Below are 20,191 nucleotides of genomic sequence, written 5' to 3'. Positions count from 1 at the left end.
CAAATAAACAAGACTGTTTTGGCACAAATGGTAATTTTTATAAAACGACAGAATATAATCCATGCAGTACCAATATCATATGCCTATTAGGCCTACTACAAGCAAAAAGTTTTGTGTTAGGAAATAGTTTCACATTTCATTCATATGCTCCAGCTTCTGAAGCATGAGATCAAATATTAGTAGTACAAAATTTTTATTTAAATTTGGAATCGTTACATTCTTCCATAATTGTAACAAACAATCTTGTCATCACAAATTCTGTAACTATTCCTGCCAGTGTCAAAACTTATTCTTTATCCTTTATCACTTAGCTACAATATAGCAGGTCAGCAACTGGAAGCAGTTAATTCCATAAATTATCTGGGAGTAGGCATTAGGAGTAATTTAAAATGGAATGACCATATAAAATAAATTGTAGGTAAAGCAGATGCCAGACTGAGATTCATTGGAAGAATCCTAAGGAAATGCAGTCCAAACACAAAGGAAGTAGGTTACAGTACACTTGTTCGCCCTCTGCTTGAATACTGCTCACTGGCGTGGGATCCGTACCAGATAGGGTTGATAGAAGAGATAGAGAAGATTAAACAGAGACCAGCGCTTCGTTACAGGATCATTTAATAATCGCGAAAGCATTACGGAGATGATAGCTAAACTCCAGTGGAAGACTCTACAAGAGAGACGGTCAGTAGCTTGGTACGGGCTTTTGTTGAAGTTTCGAGAACATACCTTCACTGAGGAGCCAAGCAGTATATTGCTCCCTCCTACGTATATCTCACGAAGAGACCATGAGGATAAAATCAGAGAGATTAGAGCCCACACAGAGGCATACCAACAATCTTTCTTTCCACGAAGAATACAAGACTGGAATAGGAGGGAGAACCAATAGAGGTACTCAAGGTACTCTCCGCCACACACTGTCAAGTGGCTTGTGGAGTAGGGATGTAGATGTAGATATTCACCGTTTAAGTTCATTAACCCTGCCACAATCAATGGTTAGGTTATCCTGAATTTATTTTCTGGTTAGGCATTATTATGTGTTCACACAATGCAATTTCTGTACTGCTCCCAGAACAGAACTTAAGTGGCTGCTAGCCTGGGACTGTACAACTGGCCCTTAATAGTGTAGCAGTCTGGCCAAAAATTTTCTGTCAAAATTTCATTTTCTTGGATACACCGAGAATATAATACGTAACCTTTCTTACCCGGCATTCCTGTAAGTCGTTTATTTTCATTCTGGTAGTCTGAATCTATGGATTTCACTAGTAATTATAACAATGTTGATCATTTGCAAACCAGTCAACCACATAAACAACAGTTGGCAGTCATCCGTCCAGCTTTATTCCACTCAGCTCGTATAGCCCTGTCCCCTTTTGTCTGCAGGTAAGTTTATTTCTAGATGCAATGGGGATTCCCCTGGCAGACACATCATGCCCATTATGTATGCATTCAAAAATCAACTTAGAATGTGTTCAAAAATATTAAAAAACCAACAGAGATGGATTTCAAAATCATATGAATAGTTGATAGACCAATGTGTGCTAGATACTAGGCACTTTGTGAAACATGGTTTTTTTCCCCCTCAAGAATATAAATTTTTTTACGTTTACTTTTAGGTTCTCTCTTTCAAAGTGAGCTTTCGCCTTTTCAATAAAGTTATGTATCTCTTCAACTAGGCTGGGTTCACTGTCTGCATAGCAGACACCAAATGTATCTACTGCATAAATAGTGATCAATTGCTTATTGTCAAGAGAGCTTGGGAAATCATTTACATAGGGTATGAATAGGACAGGACCTAAAATGGATCCCTGAGGAACACCAAAATGTATATTTCTTATACTTGACCTTCCCCTCTCCAGTATTTCTCCATTAGAGTACATAATCTCCATGCACTATTGTCTACCCTCTAAATATGTTTCTAGCAATTTTTGATAAGAGCACGTCATGATGTACTCTATCAAAAGCCTTTGAGAGGTCCAGGAATACTCCTGCTGCTTGTGATTTTTCATTTATATCTTCAAGTACACTATGAAGAAATTGTACTGCTGCTGACGTGTACTTCGATTTCTCCTGAAACCATGCTGGAAATCACTTAACATGTCAGCATTGTTGTAATGTTTGAGGATTTTTTTTATTATTATTTTCTCTACCAGTCTGCTGAAAGTTGAGATTAGGGCAATGGGTCTGTAATTCTATACATGCTTTATCCCCCCCCCCCCTTTTTTGTGTCTTTGTTTCACTACAGACAGTTTCAACTTATCAGGGAATACACCGTCTTCGAGAACACAGTTTAGTAAGATGAACTAGTGGTCTCATTAGTTCAATAAATATGGAGAAATTTCATCTAATCCTGCTGATTTTTTGTTTCTGAGGTTGTCAATAAGCTGCAGAATGTCATATGTGCTTACTGCAAGTAGTGTACTGCAGTTCTGTTTGTTACTGCATTCAAATGAGTGCTGTATATCCTGTTTCATAGAGACATCATTTTTGACAGTACGTATGAAGTAATTATTAAAAATATTGCTGACTAGAAGAGGATCAGAGATATCTTCATTAATCACAGGTAATTGTACATTATTAATTTTAGTTTATGTTTCATTGTTTCTGATTTTATTTAAAATTGGGCAACAAGTCTTTGAAACATCATCTTAACCTCATATCTGTTGGCTGATCCTTTCTGATTTTAATCTCCTGACTTCTTTGCGTTAATTTTTCTGGATACTCACTTTTTTTTAATGGCATGGCTCTATTTAAGTGCTCAGTCATAATTTCTGTGAGCATGTTGACCCCAATGGTAGTCATAACTGAATCCCATGATTCCTGGCTTAAACTATGTCTTAGTGTAGCAATGTTGTTTGTAGATAATATTCATCTGTGCTCATACTTTTTTTTTGTTTGAATTTGGTATTACATTTTAGCACTAGTGTTTGGACTAAATGATCTGAGAGGTGACCATTTATGACATCTGTTGAGATGATGTGGTCATAATTTGTGATAACATGATCAATTGAAATACTGTGTGTGTTAGCTATTCTGGTGGGTATTAGTCCAAGAAGATCTTTAGCCCCATAAGGCAGGATACAATCTGTAAAAAGTTTGCTTTCCTGACCATCATGTAAAGTGTTGATGTTCAGATCTCCCAGTATGGCAAGATTTACACTTCTATAATGTGACATTATTTTACTTAACACTCCATTAAGTTATTTCAGTAAAGCATTAAAATTTCCACAGGGGGATCTATATAAACCTACAACATAGAAAGGAACAGTGCAAAATGTGATTTTAAGAATTGCAATTTCGAAATCTTTGTCAACACAGAAATGGTTCCCCCAAAGCACTTTTTTCGTGGTGGTTGTGAACTTACATTTTCTTGAGTAGATAGCAACACCACCACCTTTATTGTGTGTTCTGCAGTAGAACGTAGCTAGGTTGTAGCCCTCTAATTTGCAATATTGAATGTTGTCCACTGTTTTCTGGTGTTCTGTAGCTATTACTACATGCGAAGATAGTCCTGTGATAAATGATTCAAAAGCATTTATTTTGTTTCCTAAACCCTGTACATTATAATGCAAAAGTGATACATTATTCTCGTGTGGACTGACAACTGTTTTGAGGCTCATGTGAAACACATACACCTGCATCTGGTGTTGCACTGGTGGAAGGTTTCATTGTCCTAAAGAAAACATCGCTCTTGTCCTACCGATGTATTGTTTTACTAACCTGGCATTTTGTGGTTGATACTGGTAAGATCATAATTATTCAAAGTTAACAATTATGCAAGAACTATGATGTTTCTCACCAAATTTGTTGTTCAGCATACTTTGTCTCTATCAGCTGAAAGTGATGTACCAGGAGTCAAGAATTTTCCAATTACTTTTTGTTTCTCACAAACGAAGCCCTCTGAACAGACTGATTACCACTTAACACCAGAATGCCTGGCAGAGATACTGAGCATTTTTTATTTTGAGATGTGAATTTCTTCAGTGTTTAAAATAGTGATTTTATGACTTTTATTTATGTTAGAGGTTGTTTAATTGCCTTAATTGTTTTGTTTTGTAACTAAAATTTTTTAAGCTAATTACACATTTACCATTGATTCCTGATGGCGGTCAATTTACCACTTCTCACAGAAATGCATTTTACCTGTTTACTTGGTGCTTTCATTAGCCAACAATGATGACCTTCATACAATGTTGCGTATAACAGTTTTGCACTGTTTGTTGTCACTAGCAGTTCAACTGTTAACTATAATGAATTGCTGTCCCAATCTCAGCATTTCTGAAACTGAAAATAAAGCATTGGATGCTCACAGACACTAAAGTTAAATATGTTCTGAATGGTTTTACTTACTTGGGAAAACGTGAAATGAAACCTGTGGATACTAATCTACTAGAACATATTACACTACACTTCATGTAACCTTACTAACGAAAGTGGAGGAAAGTTACATCAGACAACTTCTTCATTTCTCTCAAGCTGGCAAAAGAGCTGAAAAATGGGATACAAACATTGTTGATACTCTGAACAGCAGTAGAAGGGAAGTGCCTCCATCTGTGAGAAAAGGACAAGCTGTACTTCATTCAGGTGTTATTTACAAGGTAAATGTCATTCCTCTAATATCTTACCAAGGGAAAATGTGCTTATTCTTAGTTCTTTGCACTCCAGTGTAACAAGCAATAAGGCTGCAAAAAAGACAATTTCAGAAACACCTAATTTGGTCTAGATGTGGTAAATCAAAACTCACAAAAATATATAGCATAACAGCCACAACGAGGCCCTGCCCTGTCCATGTTTTCTATAAAATTCTACATCTGGTTATGATCAATGCCCACACCATGTACAGGTTGATAACAGGTTTTACCATTTGTCAACTGTCTTTTATAATGATAGCTGTAGAAGAATTAGTGCTACCAATCAGGAATTCTCACCCTCAACAATTCCATACTTCATCTATTTTGTCTGCTAACAGAGAAGAAGGATCATCTAAAGGTGCTAAATGAAAAACTTGCAAAATTGAAGTGTGCAAGAAAAACAAAACTATAGATTGTATATGTAAAAAATGTAAAAAATTTGCCTCCGATTCGTCTAAGCAAAAAGATAACAGAATTCTCCATATAGATGTGTATTGTTAAACACTACTTATTTGTTACAGGATATAAGTATAATTAGTGAAGAGCTAAGTAATTCCATGATAACATTTGTCATGTTGTTATATGATGTAAAAAACAAAATACTGAAAAGTACACAATGTTATGTAGCTCTAAAACAGTATCACTTATATTTGTATGCAACATAAAAATACAGTTGAGCAGGTACAAATAAAATTGTTCAAAAATGTTCAAATGTGTGTGAAATCTTATGGGACTTAACTTCTAAGGTGATCAGTCCCTAAGATTACACACTACTTAACCTAAATTATCCTAAGAACAAACACACACACCCATGCCCGAGGGAGGACTCGAACCTCCACTGGGATCAGACGCACAATAAAATTGTGCCCACATAATTATTATACATGAAGAAAATAAGAAAAGCAATATTAAAGACAATAAATACAAAATACTGTTGCATAGCAATAAAAGTCTTAGAAGTCAACTGACCTCCATTGGGCATTCTAAGGGATAGGAGACAGATCGAAGATTTACTAAGATTTTCATCCTTCAATAATATCAATGGCACACTCATAGAACATCACGATGCTGTGCTTCAATTAAAATGAACACTATATACCAGATATAATACACAAAAGAAGAGTTAAGGAGGTCAAATCACAATTTTACAACAAAAAAAAAAAAAAAAAAAAAAAAAAAAACTTCAAGAAGACAAGCACAATCTCTTGATTTAAACAGCAAATATGTTTAAAAGATTGTGTAGTACCTATAAAACTTTCAATAATATCCATAATTTCCATCTTCACAGATTCTTGATGATACATTCTGCGTAGGGTCTCACGATTGACAACAGCTTGAAAACGATCACAAAGCGGTTTTGGAACCTGCACAACAAGAAACATTCACTTGATTAGTTCAAAAAAAAGCTTTTACAATCATGAGACAGACAAAATGAATTTATTATAACAAAAAGGTTCATCACAGCGCTTAGTGCCCTGTAACACACACACAAAACCCTCACCAGAATAACAAGACATGATGTAATTTGCTATGCATAATACTTACCAAATGTCATTTATACACAAATTAACAACAGATACCACAATAGTACATAAGTCACAAGCGGAAGGAAACAACTGACTGTTTTAGAGATGCCATAATATCATTATGTAACAGACTTTGTAGACTACAGACTGAATTTTACTACATATGAACAATTCAAACTTCACAGCCACGACATATTTAGATAAATGGAAAATAAAAATATACAAGTGCTCTGGAAAAGGAGACTGGACAACAGTACTGTGCAAAATCACCTAACGAGTCAGAACCTCCTGGTCACAATCCAGTGCCATACAGTAATTTTTCTTGTGCACTGTAATTGTATGGAGTTTTCTAGAAGACTGCGCACTGGCAATTCTGTGACTTGTATTTCTTTTAGGGTTTTGAAAGCAGTGCTTTAAAACTGTCATATCTTATTATTCAGTATTTCACAGGTTCTGTTCTACAGAAGAATAGTGTGAGTTTTTGTTCAGATGGTCTATATGGGTTCATTCATTATTAATTATATTTTTGTAGTTGCCAATCTGATGGAGAGAGCATTACATTGAATCTGACTTCACAGATCATATAGGAATGCAATCACATAAATCATAGTAAAGTTATGACTAGACACTCAGCCCACAAGCATTCGAAGAGCTGGGCAGTATGCGACACCCAGTCTGTGTCAACCGGAGTACTCTCCATCACTATGTCATCACCAGGCCGCAAATAACGGTCCTCCGCCCATCTGCGACAGCCAACAATCTGCCAGCAGCTCGCCTCTGAATTCACCATAAATCCAGATTTCAACTCTGGGAAACACCAATGTCGTGCCGCTGCGATGCTGCGAAGTACAAGAAATTACTGCCACACCATGTGCTGTACCACGTGCAGTATCTGGACACCACCATCACGTCAGTGAGCTGAGTCGGCATTCCACTGCGTAAGCAGCTTGCATCCTTGCACCTCTAGCCATTGCTACGCCTGCCACTTCAATGCCAGAACATTACACAAAGGCAGAAACACACTCAAATGACTGTTCAAGTTGTATGGATTAATTAGACTCATTTCTGTTCATTCTCATATCTGTCCACAGCCACTTCCAGCCAGTTACATGGTGGAACTAAGTCGAATGAATTAATAACTTTTATTTTGTCTGCAGCTTCCCCATGTCACACCTTCCTCCCAAGCCATCTATGAACCTTACAACACCCAAGGAAGACTCAAGAACATCCAGACAAGCAGGAACTGTTTATGTTCCACTACGGTTTCTCTGCAGCTATTCCCGACTGCTACATTTTGGTGCCAAATGGGCAACATCTTGCTTCTGATCACAACACATAATTTATTAATGATACATTGCTATTTCATATGAGATATACCAAAAGAGATGTTGGAACTGAGCAAGATAAAGATGATAGAGCACATCTGCTTATGGACAAGACTATGGGGTTCACTGCAGATCAGCGAGACACTAGTGTAAATGTAGAATCTATATCAGGAAATAATGAACTGCTATGAAGATCTGACATCGGCAGTTATCTGAAACTGGAAAGACAGCCATACACAGATGTTATACTTTATAAGCGTGTTTGATATACAACACTGTGACATAATGTCTTTTAATACAAAGGAATCAACCACCCACGTGACTTGATCAATGAACAGAACCAGTTCAATGAAACGTATGTAGAAAGAAGGAAGGAACGAAGATTAGTGTTTCATGTCCCATCAACAACGAGGTCATTAGCGATGGAACACGAGCTCAGACTGGGGAAGGAAATCCACAGTGCACTTTCAAAGGAACCACCACGGTGTTTGTCTTAAGCAATGCAGGGAAATCAGGGAAAGTCTAAATCAGGATGGCCGTACTGGGGTTCGAACTGCAGTCCTCCTGAATGTGAGTCAAATGTGCTAACCACTGTGCCACCTCACTTAGTAAACTTAAGTAGACGTATTCTTGAACTGTTGATGGCAACTATGGCCACTACGTACAGCTGTTAGTGATAATAGAATTGTTATTGTTGGCAGCAACACCAGCAGCAGGTGTAGTAGCAACAATGGAAGCAGTTATGATCTTACACCATGGAAAAATCATCAGATATTGCTTACTTTGGCTTTGATATCGATAGGACAAATGTTCCTCCTGTACACTCAAAACTTACCTCATTCCAGTAGTTCGCACGGTGTTCAGACTCAACAGCAGGTGCCACAACAATTAAGGCTTTGAAAAGACCTCTCTTGCATCCTTGAGGAAATAGTGGTGCATTTTGCTTCAAAAGATTTAATAGCTTCAGTAGGCCCTCAGTCTTTAATGCTGTCTTTGCCCTATAACGAGATATTAATCATTACTGTTGACAGGTTACAAAAATCTAGTAAGGTGGTTAAAATGCCCAGGAAAAATTTTCTCAACATTTGAACATAAAAAGAATTTAAATTTCTCAGTGTCAAAATTCAGTCATGTTTTACCACCAAAATTACTACTTTTAATATCGAGTTTGGTGATTACTGTGAGAAATTATAGGAAATAATTAAAATAAATGTACTAAATTCACTAGTGCAATCAAATAATAACAGCAGTTCATTACCTGAGAATTAATTTGTTACTTTAATTATTAGAAGTTTCTTCTCTAGATGAAGAAGAATTTATGACTGAAAGGGTTCAAATGGCTCTGAGCACTATGGGACTTAACATCTGAGGTCATCAGTCCCCTAGAACTTAGAACTACTTAAACCTAACTAATCTAAGGACATCAGACATCACACACATCCATGCTCGAGGCAGGATCCGAACCTGCGACCGTAGCAGTCGCGCGGTTCCGGACTGAAGCGCCTAGAACCGCTCGGCCACCGCACCTGGCGACTGAAAGGGAAGGAGATATAATGCAACAGAGATTTCTAAGAGGAGGATAAATCATTTAGATCACTGAATTAAAGATGGTAAGGGGAGTGAAGTGGGAGAGAAACTGAAAGCCACTGAAGGTTAGAAGGAAGATTAGAGTTTAACGTCCTATCGACAGTTTGATCATTTGAGATGGAGTACAAGTTCTGACTATATAAAAGGACAGGGAAGAAAACTGGCTGTGCCCTTATCAAAGGAACCACTCCGGCATTTCCCTGGAGCAATTTAACGAGATCACAGAAAACCTAAATCTGGATGGTCGCTTGGGGATGTGAACTGTTGTCCTCCGGAATGCAGAGAGCCACTGAATATCTGCTGGACCGAGTTCTGATGAACCATGTGCAATTAAAAAAGAATCAGAACTGTTACTCTATGTAGGATTTTGTGTTGCTAAAATGTTGAATTCAGCTGAGAAATAATAGTTCTAAGTCTTAACAGGTCCATAGTAAAAACAGTTATTATGGCTAATTCAATAACTAAATAAAATTTACCTGCAACTTAAGTTAAAAAACAAGACTAAACTCAAAAAAGAAACAGCATATAATAACTAAAAAACCATGCATGCAGAATGTGGCCATCAATCTAAGTTAGGGCTCATAAAAACAATCAATATAAGTACAGAATTGCATTTTTTTTAAAAAGCTGGATAGAGTCCAGAGTAGAACATGGTGCTCACTTAATAGGTGCGACCCAGTAATTGTTTAATTTTATTACCATATGTTGCACGTTTATCTACCACAAGCAAATATTTTCTAATTGTATAGTTGTATCAGATATACTGACACTAATATTTTCAATGGCAGACTCTGTAGTCAAGGTAGCCACGACCTAGATATATCATTTTGAAAAGATCAGAACACAGATGTAAGTCCTTTATTTATAGGCACAACCAGTTTTGCAGCATTTTAACTGCATCATCAGGTGCAATTAAATCATGTTCTGATCGTGAAAAGAGAATGGGATGACCCAGTGTTTTTAGTTATCAATCTGCAGATGGACTTCCGCGCTCCACATGACCACTCTCTCCATGTCGGTACCTGGCATTTCCGCAACTGTGTCTTGACATGCTGCCTGTTAGTACACAATCCAGTGCGTGTTTTCTGTGGGTAAATGAAGGACTGTGAGCTGCTTAATTTTACATAATCCCATAGATAATCATATATGCTCTGTTTTGATCACTATTTCAGTATATGGGGACACTGTTAGCTCACCAGGTACTGTTAGTCGCAGTATCAAGGGAGTGTTCTATGTTGCTTTATGTTTGATGTCCACTACTTGGTGAAAAATTGCTGACTATGGATGCTGAGTCATCCCACTGTCTTTTCTTGATTCGAACATGACTTGGATTTTACTGCATCTGACGATGCAGCTGAAATGCTGCAAAACCTGTCATGCCTATAAATAAAGGACTTGCAGATAACACAGTTTTATCTTTTCAAAACTAATATTTTGATAAATAAATATAATAAATAATGTTTAAATAATTCTTTCTTTCATTCAGTTTGAGTCTTTATTTCATACACTCGCTTGGCAGGCAGTAGTGTAGTCAGTATTAAAAATAACACACTCACAGTCAGAAAAAAGAAACCACATTGGTTTATTTCCTTATGGAGATTACCATATTTACCTGATTATAAGATGAGTTTTTTTTTCCCAAGTTTGTCCTCAAAAAGGAGATTCTCTTATATTTTCAGATTAAGCTATTGCTGCTGAACTCAATATTTTTACGTTGTTTAATAGACTATACTGGGGTAATCTTACGTTTGTAGGGGTCATCTTACATTTGGAGATGAAGGTTTGGCTACTGAGGTCATGTGCAGATTTATTTTGAAGAATTCAGAAGAGCAGGGCTCACGTTCCAGCAGGTTCAAGATTTCCTGATACCTGAAGCACTTGATATGGTATCGATGTTGCTCAAAAATCACAAAGACATAGATCACATAGTGCTAGTGCAAGAATTACACAAGAAACTATCAAACAGCCATGACAACAGTCTACTGCTCTGATTAAAATTTAACAATTTTGTGAAACATAGGAGGAAATAGCATTAAATTCTATCATTTTACAAACTTTTGTTGTATTTGAACTAATTTGCAATAAACATTCTTATATACCTATGGATATCATATACAAACATTTATGCCACTTTTTAAGTACAGCCAACATTTAAAAAACAAAATGTGTCCTTCAGAAAACATTCGCAGATTTAGGACCCATACCAATATTTTATTTGGTTATGATAGAATGTAATGATTTACTAAGTGGATTGAAAATGAGAAATTTTATCACTTGTGGTATTAGAATAGGGTAAAAATGTTACCAGCTTTAGAACATGATCACGACATTCAATTGAAAGAAGGTGGAAAATTAGTCCAGAATGAAATATCTAACAAAGGAAATAAATTATATTAAACTCACTGTAATTGTCATCACGAGAATAAATTACAGCAGCAAGACCTGTCGAGGAGATAGTAGTACCAACAGATGTCACTAGATCACACAAAAAGTGAAAGTTCGAAAATGGGACTGAATCGTAATTGCAATATTTTATTTATGTATTAATTCATGTTTCTACATATGATTTGAACACTAAAAGATACTGCAGTCTGTTTCTTACAATTGCTCAAGCTCGACACTACGGAGTGATTAGAAGGGGAACAGTGACATCAGCTTGGCTGGGAGCTAGGATGATTGCAGGGATGTACTTCAGCTTTTTATGAACATCTACCACATTGAAACTTTTGTTTCTCCGAATATATTTGTAGTCGGAATTAAACTGACTTTAAAATTGGACAAATGTTCAACAGTAATATTCATTTCTGCAAATGGTAGAAGTCTAGATAGGGACCAGTGGTGTATTTACATTTTCCTTGCTGCAATGTTGTTGACATTCTCCGTGATGTAAAAATGAAAGGTTTTTTTTTTTTTCTACACAGCCAATGAGAGAAAGTGTCAGGAAGGAAATGTGTTTGGAAGCAAAAGACATTGTGACATTGTCACATCAGTTTAGAAGCAAAATCCAGTATATTCAGAAAAAAAAGAAAGAAAAAACTGTGTTCTCAGGTCCAACCGTAATGACAACCTCAGAAACAATGACAGATTCAGGAGAAACAGCCAAATATTTGAGACAACAAAGACATAAATTTACAGCTGTTCTGTTAGGATGATTGCTATCATTATTATTATTATTTTTTTTTTCTTTACTTTCTCAGACTTTTTAGAAGTCTGGTTAAGAATGGAGTGACGCGGACCTTTATCAAGCGTCACTTCCTTTTTGCTGTACGGTACATGTTATATTGCATTTAGGAACTTTCGGGTAATTGAACATGTATCAATAATTACGGATTTCTGTAATTGTATATATATGTTTGGATGTAGCTGTATTGCATTGATGTATTGGTGGATATTGTGTGGTATGACTCCTGTAGTTGATAGTATAATTGGTATGATGTCAACTTTATCCTGATGCCACATGTCTTTGACTTCCTCAGCCAGTTGGATGTATTTTTCAATTTTTTCTCCTGTTTTCTTTTGTATATTTGTTGTATTGGGTATGGATATTTCGATTAGTTGTGTTAATTTCTTCTTTTTATTGGTGAGTATGATGTCAGGTTTGTTATGTGGTGTTGTTTTATCTGTTATAATGGTTCTGTTCCAGTATAATTTGTATTCATCATTCTCCAGTACATTTTGTGGTGCATACTTGTATGTAGGAACTTGTTGTTTTAAAAGTTTATGTTGTAAGGCAAGCTGTTGATGTATTATTTTTGCTACATTGTCATGTCTTCTGGGGTATTCTGTATTTGCTAGTATTGTACATCCGCTTGTGATGTGATCTACTGTTTCTATTTGTTGTTTACAAAGTCTGCATTTATCTGTTGTGGTATTAGGATCTTTAATAATATGCTTGCTGTAATACCTGGTGTTTATTGTTTGATCCTGTATTGCAATCATGAATCCTTCTGTCTCACTGTATATATTGCCTTTTCTTAGCCATGTGTTGGATGCGTCTTGATCGATGTGTGGCTGTGTTAGATGATACGGGTGCTTGCCATGAAGTGTTTTCTTTTTCCAATTTACTTTCTTCGTATCTGTTGATGTTATGTGGTCTAAAGGGTTGTAGAGGTGGTTATGAAATTGTAGTGGTGTAGCCGATGTATTTATATGAGTGATTGCTTTGTGTATTTTGCTAGTTTCTGCTCGTTCTATAAAGAATTTTCTTAAATTGTCTACCTGTCCATAATGTAGGTTTTTTATATCGATAAATCCCCTTCCTCTTTCCTTTCTGCTTAATGTGAATCTTTCTGTTGCTGAATGTATGTGATGTATTCTATATTTGTGGCATTGTGAGCGTGTAAGTGTATTGAGTGCTTCTAGGTCTGTGTTACTCCATTATTATTATTATTATTATTATTATTAATATTATTAGAAATAGTGATACCACAAACTGCAGGATTAGTAAGTGAAAATGGTAGAAAAGAAAACTGTCCAAAAACTAATGTAAACAGTTTCTTTTCGTTTATTTTATTTCACCTCATATTATCAATATGTCGACAATCAATAAATAATTTAAGTTTAGAATAGATATAATGTTAACCTTTTAGCAGATACTTTATGTTAATAAAACAGTTTGTAATTCTGATTAGTCAGGATATGTTAACAATAAATTTTTCTCAAAGAGCCTCTTAAAAAAAGGGTGGATCGTCTTATATTCAAGGTGAGCTTATATTCAGGTAAGTACGGTAGGTATGTGGTGAAGATTTTGAGGTAGGTCAGAGAATGTAACTATTAGCCGCAGACCCATCTTGGAGGAGAAGAGAAGTAAAAAGGTAAAGAAAACTAAGCCACTTAGTGTCTGCTCTGGAAGTGACTCGGAACAGAAGAGACCATGGCTCCACGATCCCTCCAGCTCACAAGTCAGATGAACCTGCAGCATGATTTGATTGGCGCGGAGACTTTGCTTACAACGATTTGGACTATTCTGGAGTGAACCAGTCAATTGTCATCACATTATCAGAAAGGTGAGGGACAAAAAAGGCTTTTTTTAAATTAAATAACAAAAATTTCTCACGTTTGGGGCCTACAGGCAGGTTGTATAATTTACTGCTACCTAGACACAGTTCCGTAAACAAACTTTTCTGCCTAACTAAATCTTTATTTGTGGTGCAAATGATGTGAGACATGTAAAAATTAAAATGAAATGACATACACTGATTGCTTTCATTCCATAATGTCATATGGTGTCATATTTCAGAGTAACTCATCAAAGTTACAGTTTTCAGAGTCCAAAAGAGTCTTATACAAGTTACTTATCGCACGAATTCATAAACATTTCTGTAGGAGCCTGTTCAAAGAAGTCTGTACATTAACTACTGCTTATCTGTATATTTACTTCTTAATGCAATTTGTTGCAAATGTCTTTCAAACCACCAACTCGGGAGATGGAATCAATAAAAGGAAAAACAACAATCTACATAAACACTTAAAATCACTTACTTTGATCCAGAAGGGTCTTTATTTATTCAGGAACAAAGATTTTCTCAGGAACACACATTTTCAACAGATCCATAAAAAGTTTGGCCATGAATAAAATATCATCTAATAGGAGTAAAAATGATTTATTAGTATCTACCTCCTCCTAATCCACTAGTGAATTTATTAGCAGAACCAACTGATGTACACTGAGGCGACAAAAGTCATGGGGTAGTGATATGTACAAATACAGATGGTGGTAGTATTGCGTACACAAGGTATAAAAGGGCAGTGCATTGGCGGAGCTGCCCTTTGTACTCAGGCCAAACGATGGGAATTAACAGGCTTTGAACGATGAATGGTAGTTGCAGCTAGGCGCATGGGATATCCAGGTTTGGAAATAATTAGGGAATTCAATATTCTGAGATCCAAAATGTTAAGTGTGTGCCAAGAATACCTAATTTCAGGAATTACCTCTCACCACAGACTTAATGACCGAGAGCAGCAGCGTTTGCATGGAGTTGTCAGTGCTAAATGTCTGCATGAAATAACTGCAGAAATCAATGTGAGATGTATGACGAACATGTTGGTTAGGCTGACCCACGCGAGTGCCTTTGCTAACAGCACAACATTGCCTGCAGCACCTCTTCCGCGCTTATGACCAAACCAGTTGAATCCAAGACAACTGAAAAACTATGGCCTGGTCACATGAGCTCGATTTCAGTTGATAAGAGCTGATGGTAGGGTTTGAAAGTGGCACAGATGCCACAAAGCCATGGACTGAAGTTGTCTATAAGGCACTGTGCAAGCTGGTAGTGTGTTTACACACAATGGATTTGGTCCTCTGGTCCAACTGAATGACGAGACGCGATTATGATCGGCTACTTGGAGACCATTTGTAGCCATTCATAGACTACATGTTCCCAAACAATGATGGAAATTTTATGGAAGCCAAGGTGTCATGTCACCGGGCCATAATTATTCACGACTGGTTTGAAGAACATTCTGGACAATTTGAGTAAATGATCTGGCCAGCCAGATTGGCCGACATTAATCCCATCGAAAATTTATGGGATGTAATCGAGAAGCCAGTTTGTGCACAAAATCCTGCACTTGCAGTTATGGATGGCTATAGAGACAGCATAGCTCAATATTTCTGCAGGGTACTTCCAATGACTTCTTGAGTCTATGCAATGTCGAATTATTGCACTAGGCCAGGCAAAAAGAGGTCCAACTCAATATTAGGAGGTATCCCACGACTCTTTCCCCCTCAGTGTATATATTACTAACAATGTCACATAACGCAAGTAATATCTACTACATTGTTATTGCACCTCACGAACACAGTTACATGTTGAGGTTCAATCCAAGAGTAGTCCAGGTCACCACAAGGCAGTGAGTGTAACATGGAGATCACACACAGCACCAACAAGAACTGCTGTTTCTGGCAGAGCGCCCGCTTATATTAGGCATGTCAGCCACAGGATCCCACCAGGTGACACGACAATTGCCTTGAGGGCGTGGCTTCTTTCTGGCATTTGTCCTGCGGCAGCCACCCACAGACTGCAGCGCCACTGGCGGTGCACGTGGCAAGCATGGAAAGGTTTCTGAGAGTTGTGATAACTCCATCTAGCTGCCCCAGTCACTTACACCAACCCATCAACCCCCCCCCCCCCCTTCCCCACCCCCCACCAAAGACAGCATATAGGGGCGGAAGCAGCCCTTATGGTGCCAAATGCAACGACGAGGTGGTGGGCCAGGAGTGTTCACTGCATGGAGGCTGGGAGTGGTCCCGGCAACGCTAAGTCCACGACAGGTCGTATTTCGATCTCTACAGTCACAGGACTGTCACGAGCAAGCACAGTTGTGCCCAGAGCAGCAACCTCCAATGGACCTGGAAAGCAACATAAGGGGGCGGTGGGGTCCACTCCATGATCTCCGGGGCACTGAGGGCAAGGCTGGCATGTAGCAGAACTGGTGGCCAGAGAGGGTGAGGCAGTAAGGCATCCAGTGCCGGGGCATCAACTGCAGAAATCTGAGGTGCAGCCAGTTCTAGTGGCACCAAAGATGGCACTTAGCAGAGACCTCGTTAATCCAGTGACCGTGAGAGCCATGGACTGTAGCAGGAACCCAGAGCAGACAATATCCAAATGACAGTACCCACACTGGGACGCTGAGCTGGAAACGGCTACAGGCCCAACACAGGGAGGGTTGAGATCCTGGAGGAAACAGTGGCATAAGGAGAGTCCACAGAAAGCCACCACAGTGACTTGGCAGGGCTCTTCCCAGCTATGGGAGTGGCTTGATAGGTGGCCAAAAACAGTGCAAGAACCTCATCTGTGTAAGCAGTGTGCCATGGTTGACATCTTCTCCTTGAAATTACGCACCATCCATTTTTGCCTCCACATTCTATAGTGGGTGTAATGGGGCAGTGAGCAGGTATGTGATCCCACTGAGCTCACAAAAATGGGCAAACTGTGCGGATGTAAACTGAGGGCTGTAGTCTGAGACGATGGCCACTGTGAGACTGTCAATAACACCTATGTGAGACGAGACCCAGATGACATTTGCCAAAATGGTAGAGTTGAGTGGGTGTATATGAGGAAACTTGGAGAATGAGTCGACCACAATAAGTCACATCTCCTGCAACAAAGGGTTGGCAAAGTCAACGTGAAGATGCTTCCAGACGCTGCTGGTGCACACATGTGGTACAGGACTGAACCATCAACATGATATCTCTACTGATGGACAGCCAATAGGCATGCTGACGGGCCAGCCGCTTCGTATGTGAAATACTCCAGTGACAGGCACATAGCAGATCAAGGATCTTGGGGCACAGAGTTGGCAGAATAATGACCGAAGGCCAATGCTGTTCCATCTGGAGGTACAGAACCCTGTCACGGAGGGAGCACCGAGACCGGAAGGTGAAGTATGTCTTCAGGGGACCATGGGTGTTCATAGACAATCTCTGGGGCCAACCATGTCAAATCCACTGGACAGTGGAACAGCGTGTGGGGTCCACCCGTATCCAAGCTGTGTCTACTGACGCATCAAGGGGAAAATTCTGAAAGGCCAATGACAAATACGATGACCTCCTGAGCATCAAACTCAGGATCTGGGTCAGACAGCAGATAAGATCGAACGTTAGCGTTTGCGTGGAAACCTGATGGTTTGTAGAGGATGATGTATGTATATGCAGATGGAAACAACACCCAACGCTGAAGCTTTTGTGGGAGTTTGCACCGAGGTCCAAACACTGTGAGTAACAGTTTGTGGTCCGTGATCAACTGAAACTTCACACTATAGAAATAGGTATGGAACTTCTTCACTGCACAGACCGTGGCTAACGCCTCTTTCTCTACCTGCAAGTAGTTGCGCTGAGCCTGGGTGAGAGTTTAGGGAATTAAAGCAAATGGGTGTTCGAAGCCATCAGGGCCCTCATGGGAGAGCACCGCACAAACTGCATGCTGTAAGACATCAGTGGTGAGGAGAAGGAACTTTCCCAATGAGTATGGGACAAGACACAGCGCCGACTAAAGAGCCTGCTTCAGCATAAGAAATGCCACACGCAGGTGACCACACAAAGCGAGCCCCCTTCTTACGCAGGACATTGAATGGAGGCAGTGAGCTTGGCAGACTGGGGGATAAAATGATCATAGCAGCTAATCTACCCCAGAAATGATTGTAGTTCTTTCAGAGTTGGAGGGCGGGGCATGTTCTCAATGGCCCACACATGGTCTCTGGTCATACGAATACCTTATTTACAGAGAAGGAAACCAGGGTACTCCACCACAAGCCAGAAAAACTTACACTTACTGAGGTTACATTTCAGGTCCTCGGCTGATAAGCAAGAAAACAAGAGTGCAAATTCTGGAGGTGCTCGACCATAGACGTACCTGTCACGATGATGCCATGTAAATAATTGCCCCCGAGGAATGGCATGAATCAGTTGTTGCAAGAAGATCTGAAAAACAGCTGGGGCACTAGTGATTCCAGCTATACAGCTATACAGGTATAAGCCAAAGAGTATATTAAGCATCAGCAGGTCACAGGAATCTGGATGTAATGACAGCTGTGAATTTGCATCAAACAGATCAATCTTCGTGTAATAGTCTCTGTTCTTTAGCCTGGTGAACATATCCTCTGGTCTTGAAATTAGAAAAGAATCTATGATCCACAGGTCATTCAAAGCCTCAAAATCACAACACACCCTGAGAGAGCCATCTGGTTTTTTGACAATGACGAGGGGATAAGCCTACTGACTGGAAGAAACTGGGTTGACTGCACTGAGGGTGACCAAACTGTCCAGTTCTGCCCTCAACACATCCCAGGGGGCACGAGAAACTGGGTGCAAGTGAAGATGTACCTAGACAGATGCCACCCGACCAAAACCTGGCGTGAACAATTCCGAAAAGGAGGTCATCAAATCTTCAATGCCTTGGAATGGAATATCCAGGGATACCAAACACGCAATCTAAGAAGTGGAAAACCCAAAATGTGAGAAGGCATCTAACCCAAAAATGTTTTCTGTTGTGCAGGAAGAAATCACCAAAAATGAAAGCATGCAGAACACATTTCTATATGAGACCCCCATCAGAAAAACACCCTGCATTGGAATTTCATGATCGCCACAGGCCATGGCCTTCCTCTGAAATGGGGACAGAGGAGGTGAGCCCAGCATCACATAGGTAGAACGATTGATCAGAAAAGCAGATGCACCAGTACCCATCATCAGGAACTATACTGCCTGACCCATCACGTGCAGCATGAGTAGGAGCTTGATGCATTTCCCTGATGCCGGGTCAAGCATAATGTCAATGGTGGGAACAGCTTCAGCTAGAACACATGACACAGTCCACCGAAACAGATAGCTGACTGATGCAGGAAGTCTAAGTGCAAATGCTGATAGAAACACTGAGGGTATCAAGGAAGATGACAGTGCCCCATGTGCTTACCAGAGTTGTTGTACAACTCAGAATAATTGCAGGGAACAAGCTGCTTATTCGGAATGTCGGGGTGCAGCCTGATTTTCCTGGTGCGTGCTCTCTGTCACAGCCCTCTACAGTCCGAGTCCTACATGAGTTCAGAAGCTGCAGCGATTTTAAGAATTTCATCCAAGGAAGGAACTGCACAGTGCATAGCTTGTGTGTTCACTTTCCTATCTGGGCAAAATTGAAGAAGAGAGTTCTTAATCACAGAATCAGCATACAATCTTCGACTAGTATCTGCCTAGCTGGTCAAAGCACAATGACAACTAAGGCCGTGAAGCTCAGTGACTCAATCATTGTATGATTTTGATGGCGACATCCACTGTCGATAGAATTCCACCCTAGCACACAACACCACAGACTGGCTTCCACAGTAGTTTGATAAAAAAGTGCAAATATCAAGAAATGACAAAGTATCAGGATTCACGGTAGGAGATAACTTGTGGAGCAAAGCTAACACATCTTGAGAGGACCATGTATAAATAAGGATTGCTTCCAATTGGTGTTGGTTACCTGATATGCCACAAAATGATGGTTGAGGCACTGTAAATGTGTGTCCCAATGGTCATCACTGTCCACAAAGGAAGAAAATGGAGGAACAGCTGGGGGTGAAGCACCTCCGACAGAGAACGCCGACAACTGTTGTTGTAATAAAACAAACAGGTAACATTGTTGTTCCA

General features: G+C 39.2%; 1 protein-coding gene across 2 annotated transcripts in view; it reads right to left on the bottom strand.

Annotated features, from left to right (window-relative positions):
* The window catches only part of LOC126248904 (exportin-4-like), a 239,542-nt gene that overhangs the window by 41,001 nt on the left and 178,350 nt on the right, over nt 1-20,191 (bottom strand). For both annotated transcript variants that reach the window (XM_049950379.1, XM_049950380.1), the window contains 2 exons: nt 8,315-8,477; nt 5,875-5,992 (listed from right to left, as the gene is read on the bottom strand). In XM_049950379.1, coding sequence (XP_049806336.1) covers nt 5,875-5,992; nt 8,315-8,477 — 281 coding nt within the window. The remainder of the gene's footprint in view (nt 1-5,874; nt 5,993-8,314; nt 8,478-20,191) is intronic.

This window comes from Schistocerca nitens, chromosome 3 (assembly GCF_023898315.1).
Source record: "Schistocerca nitens isolate TAMUIC-IGC-003100 chromosome 3, iqSchNite1.1, whole genome shotgun sequence".
In the NCBI taxonomy this organism is placed as follows: domain Eukaryota; kingdom Metazoa; phylum Arthropoda; class Insecta; order Orthoptera; family Acrididae; genus Schistocerca; species Schistocerca nitens.
Note: the sequence above shows the minus strand (reverse complement) of the source record. Positions and strands in the feature narration are given on the sequence as shown.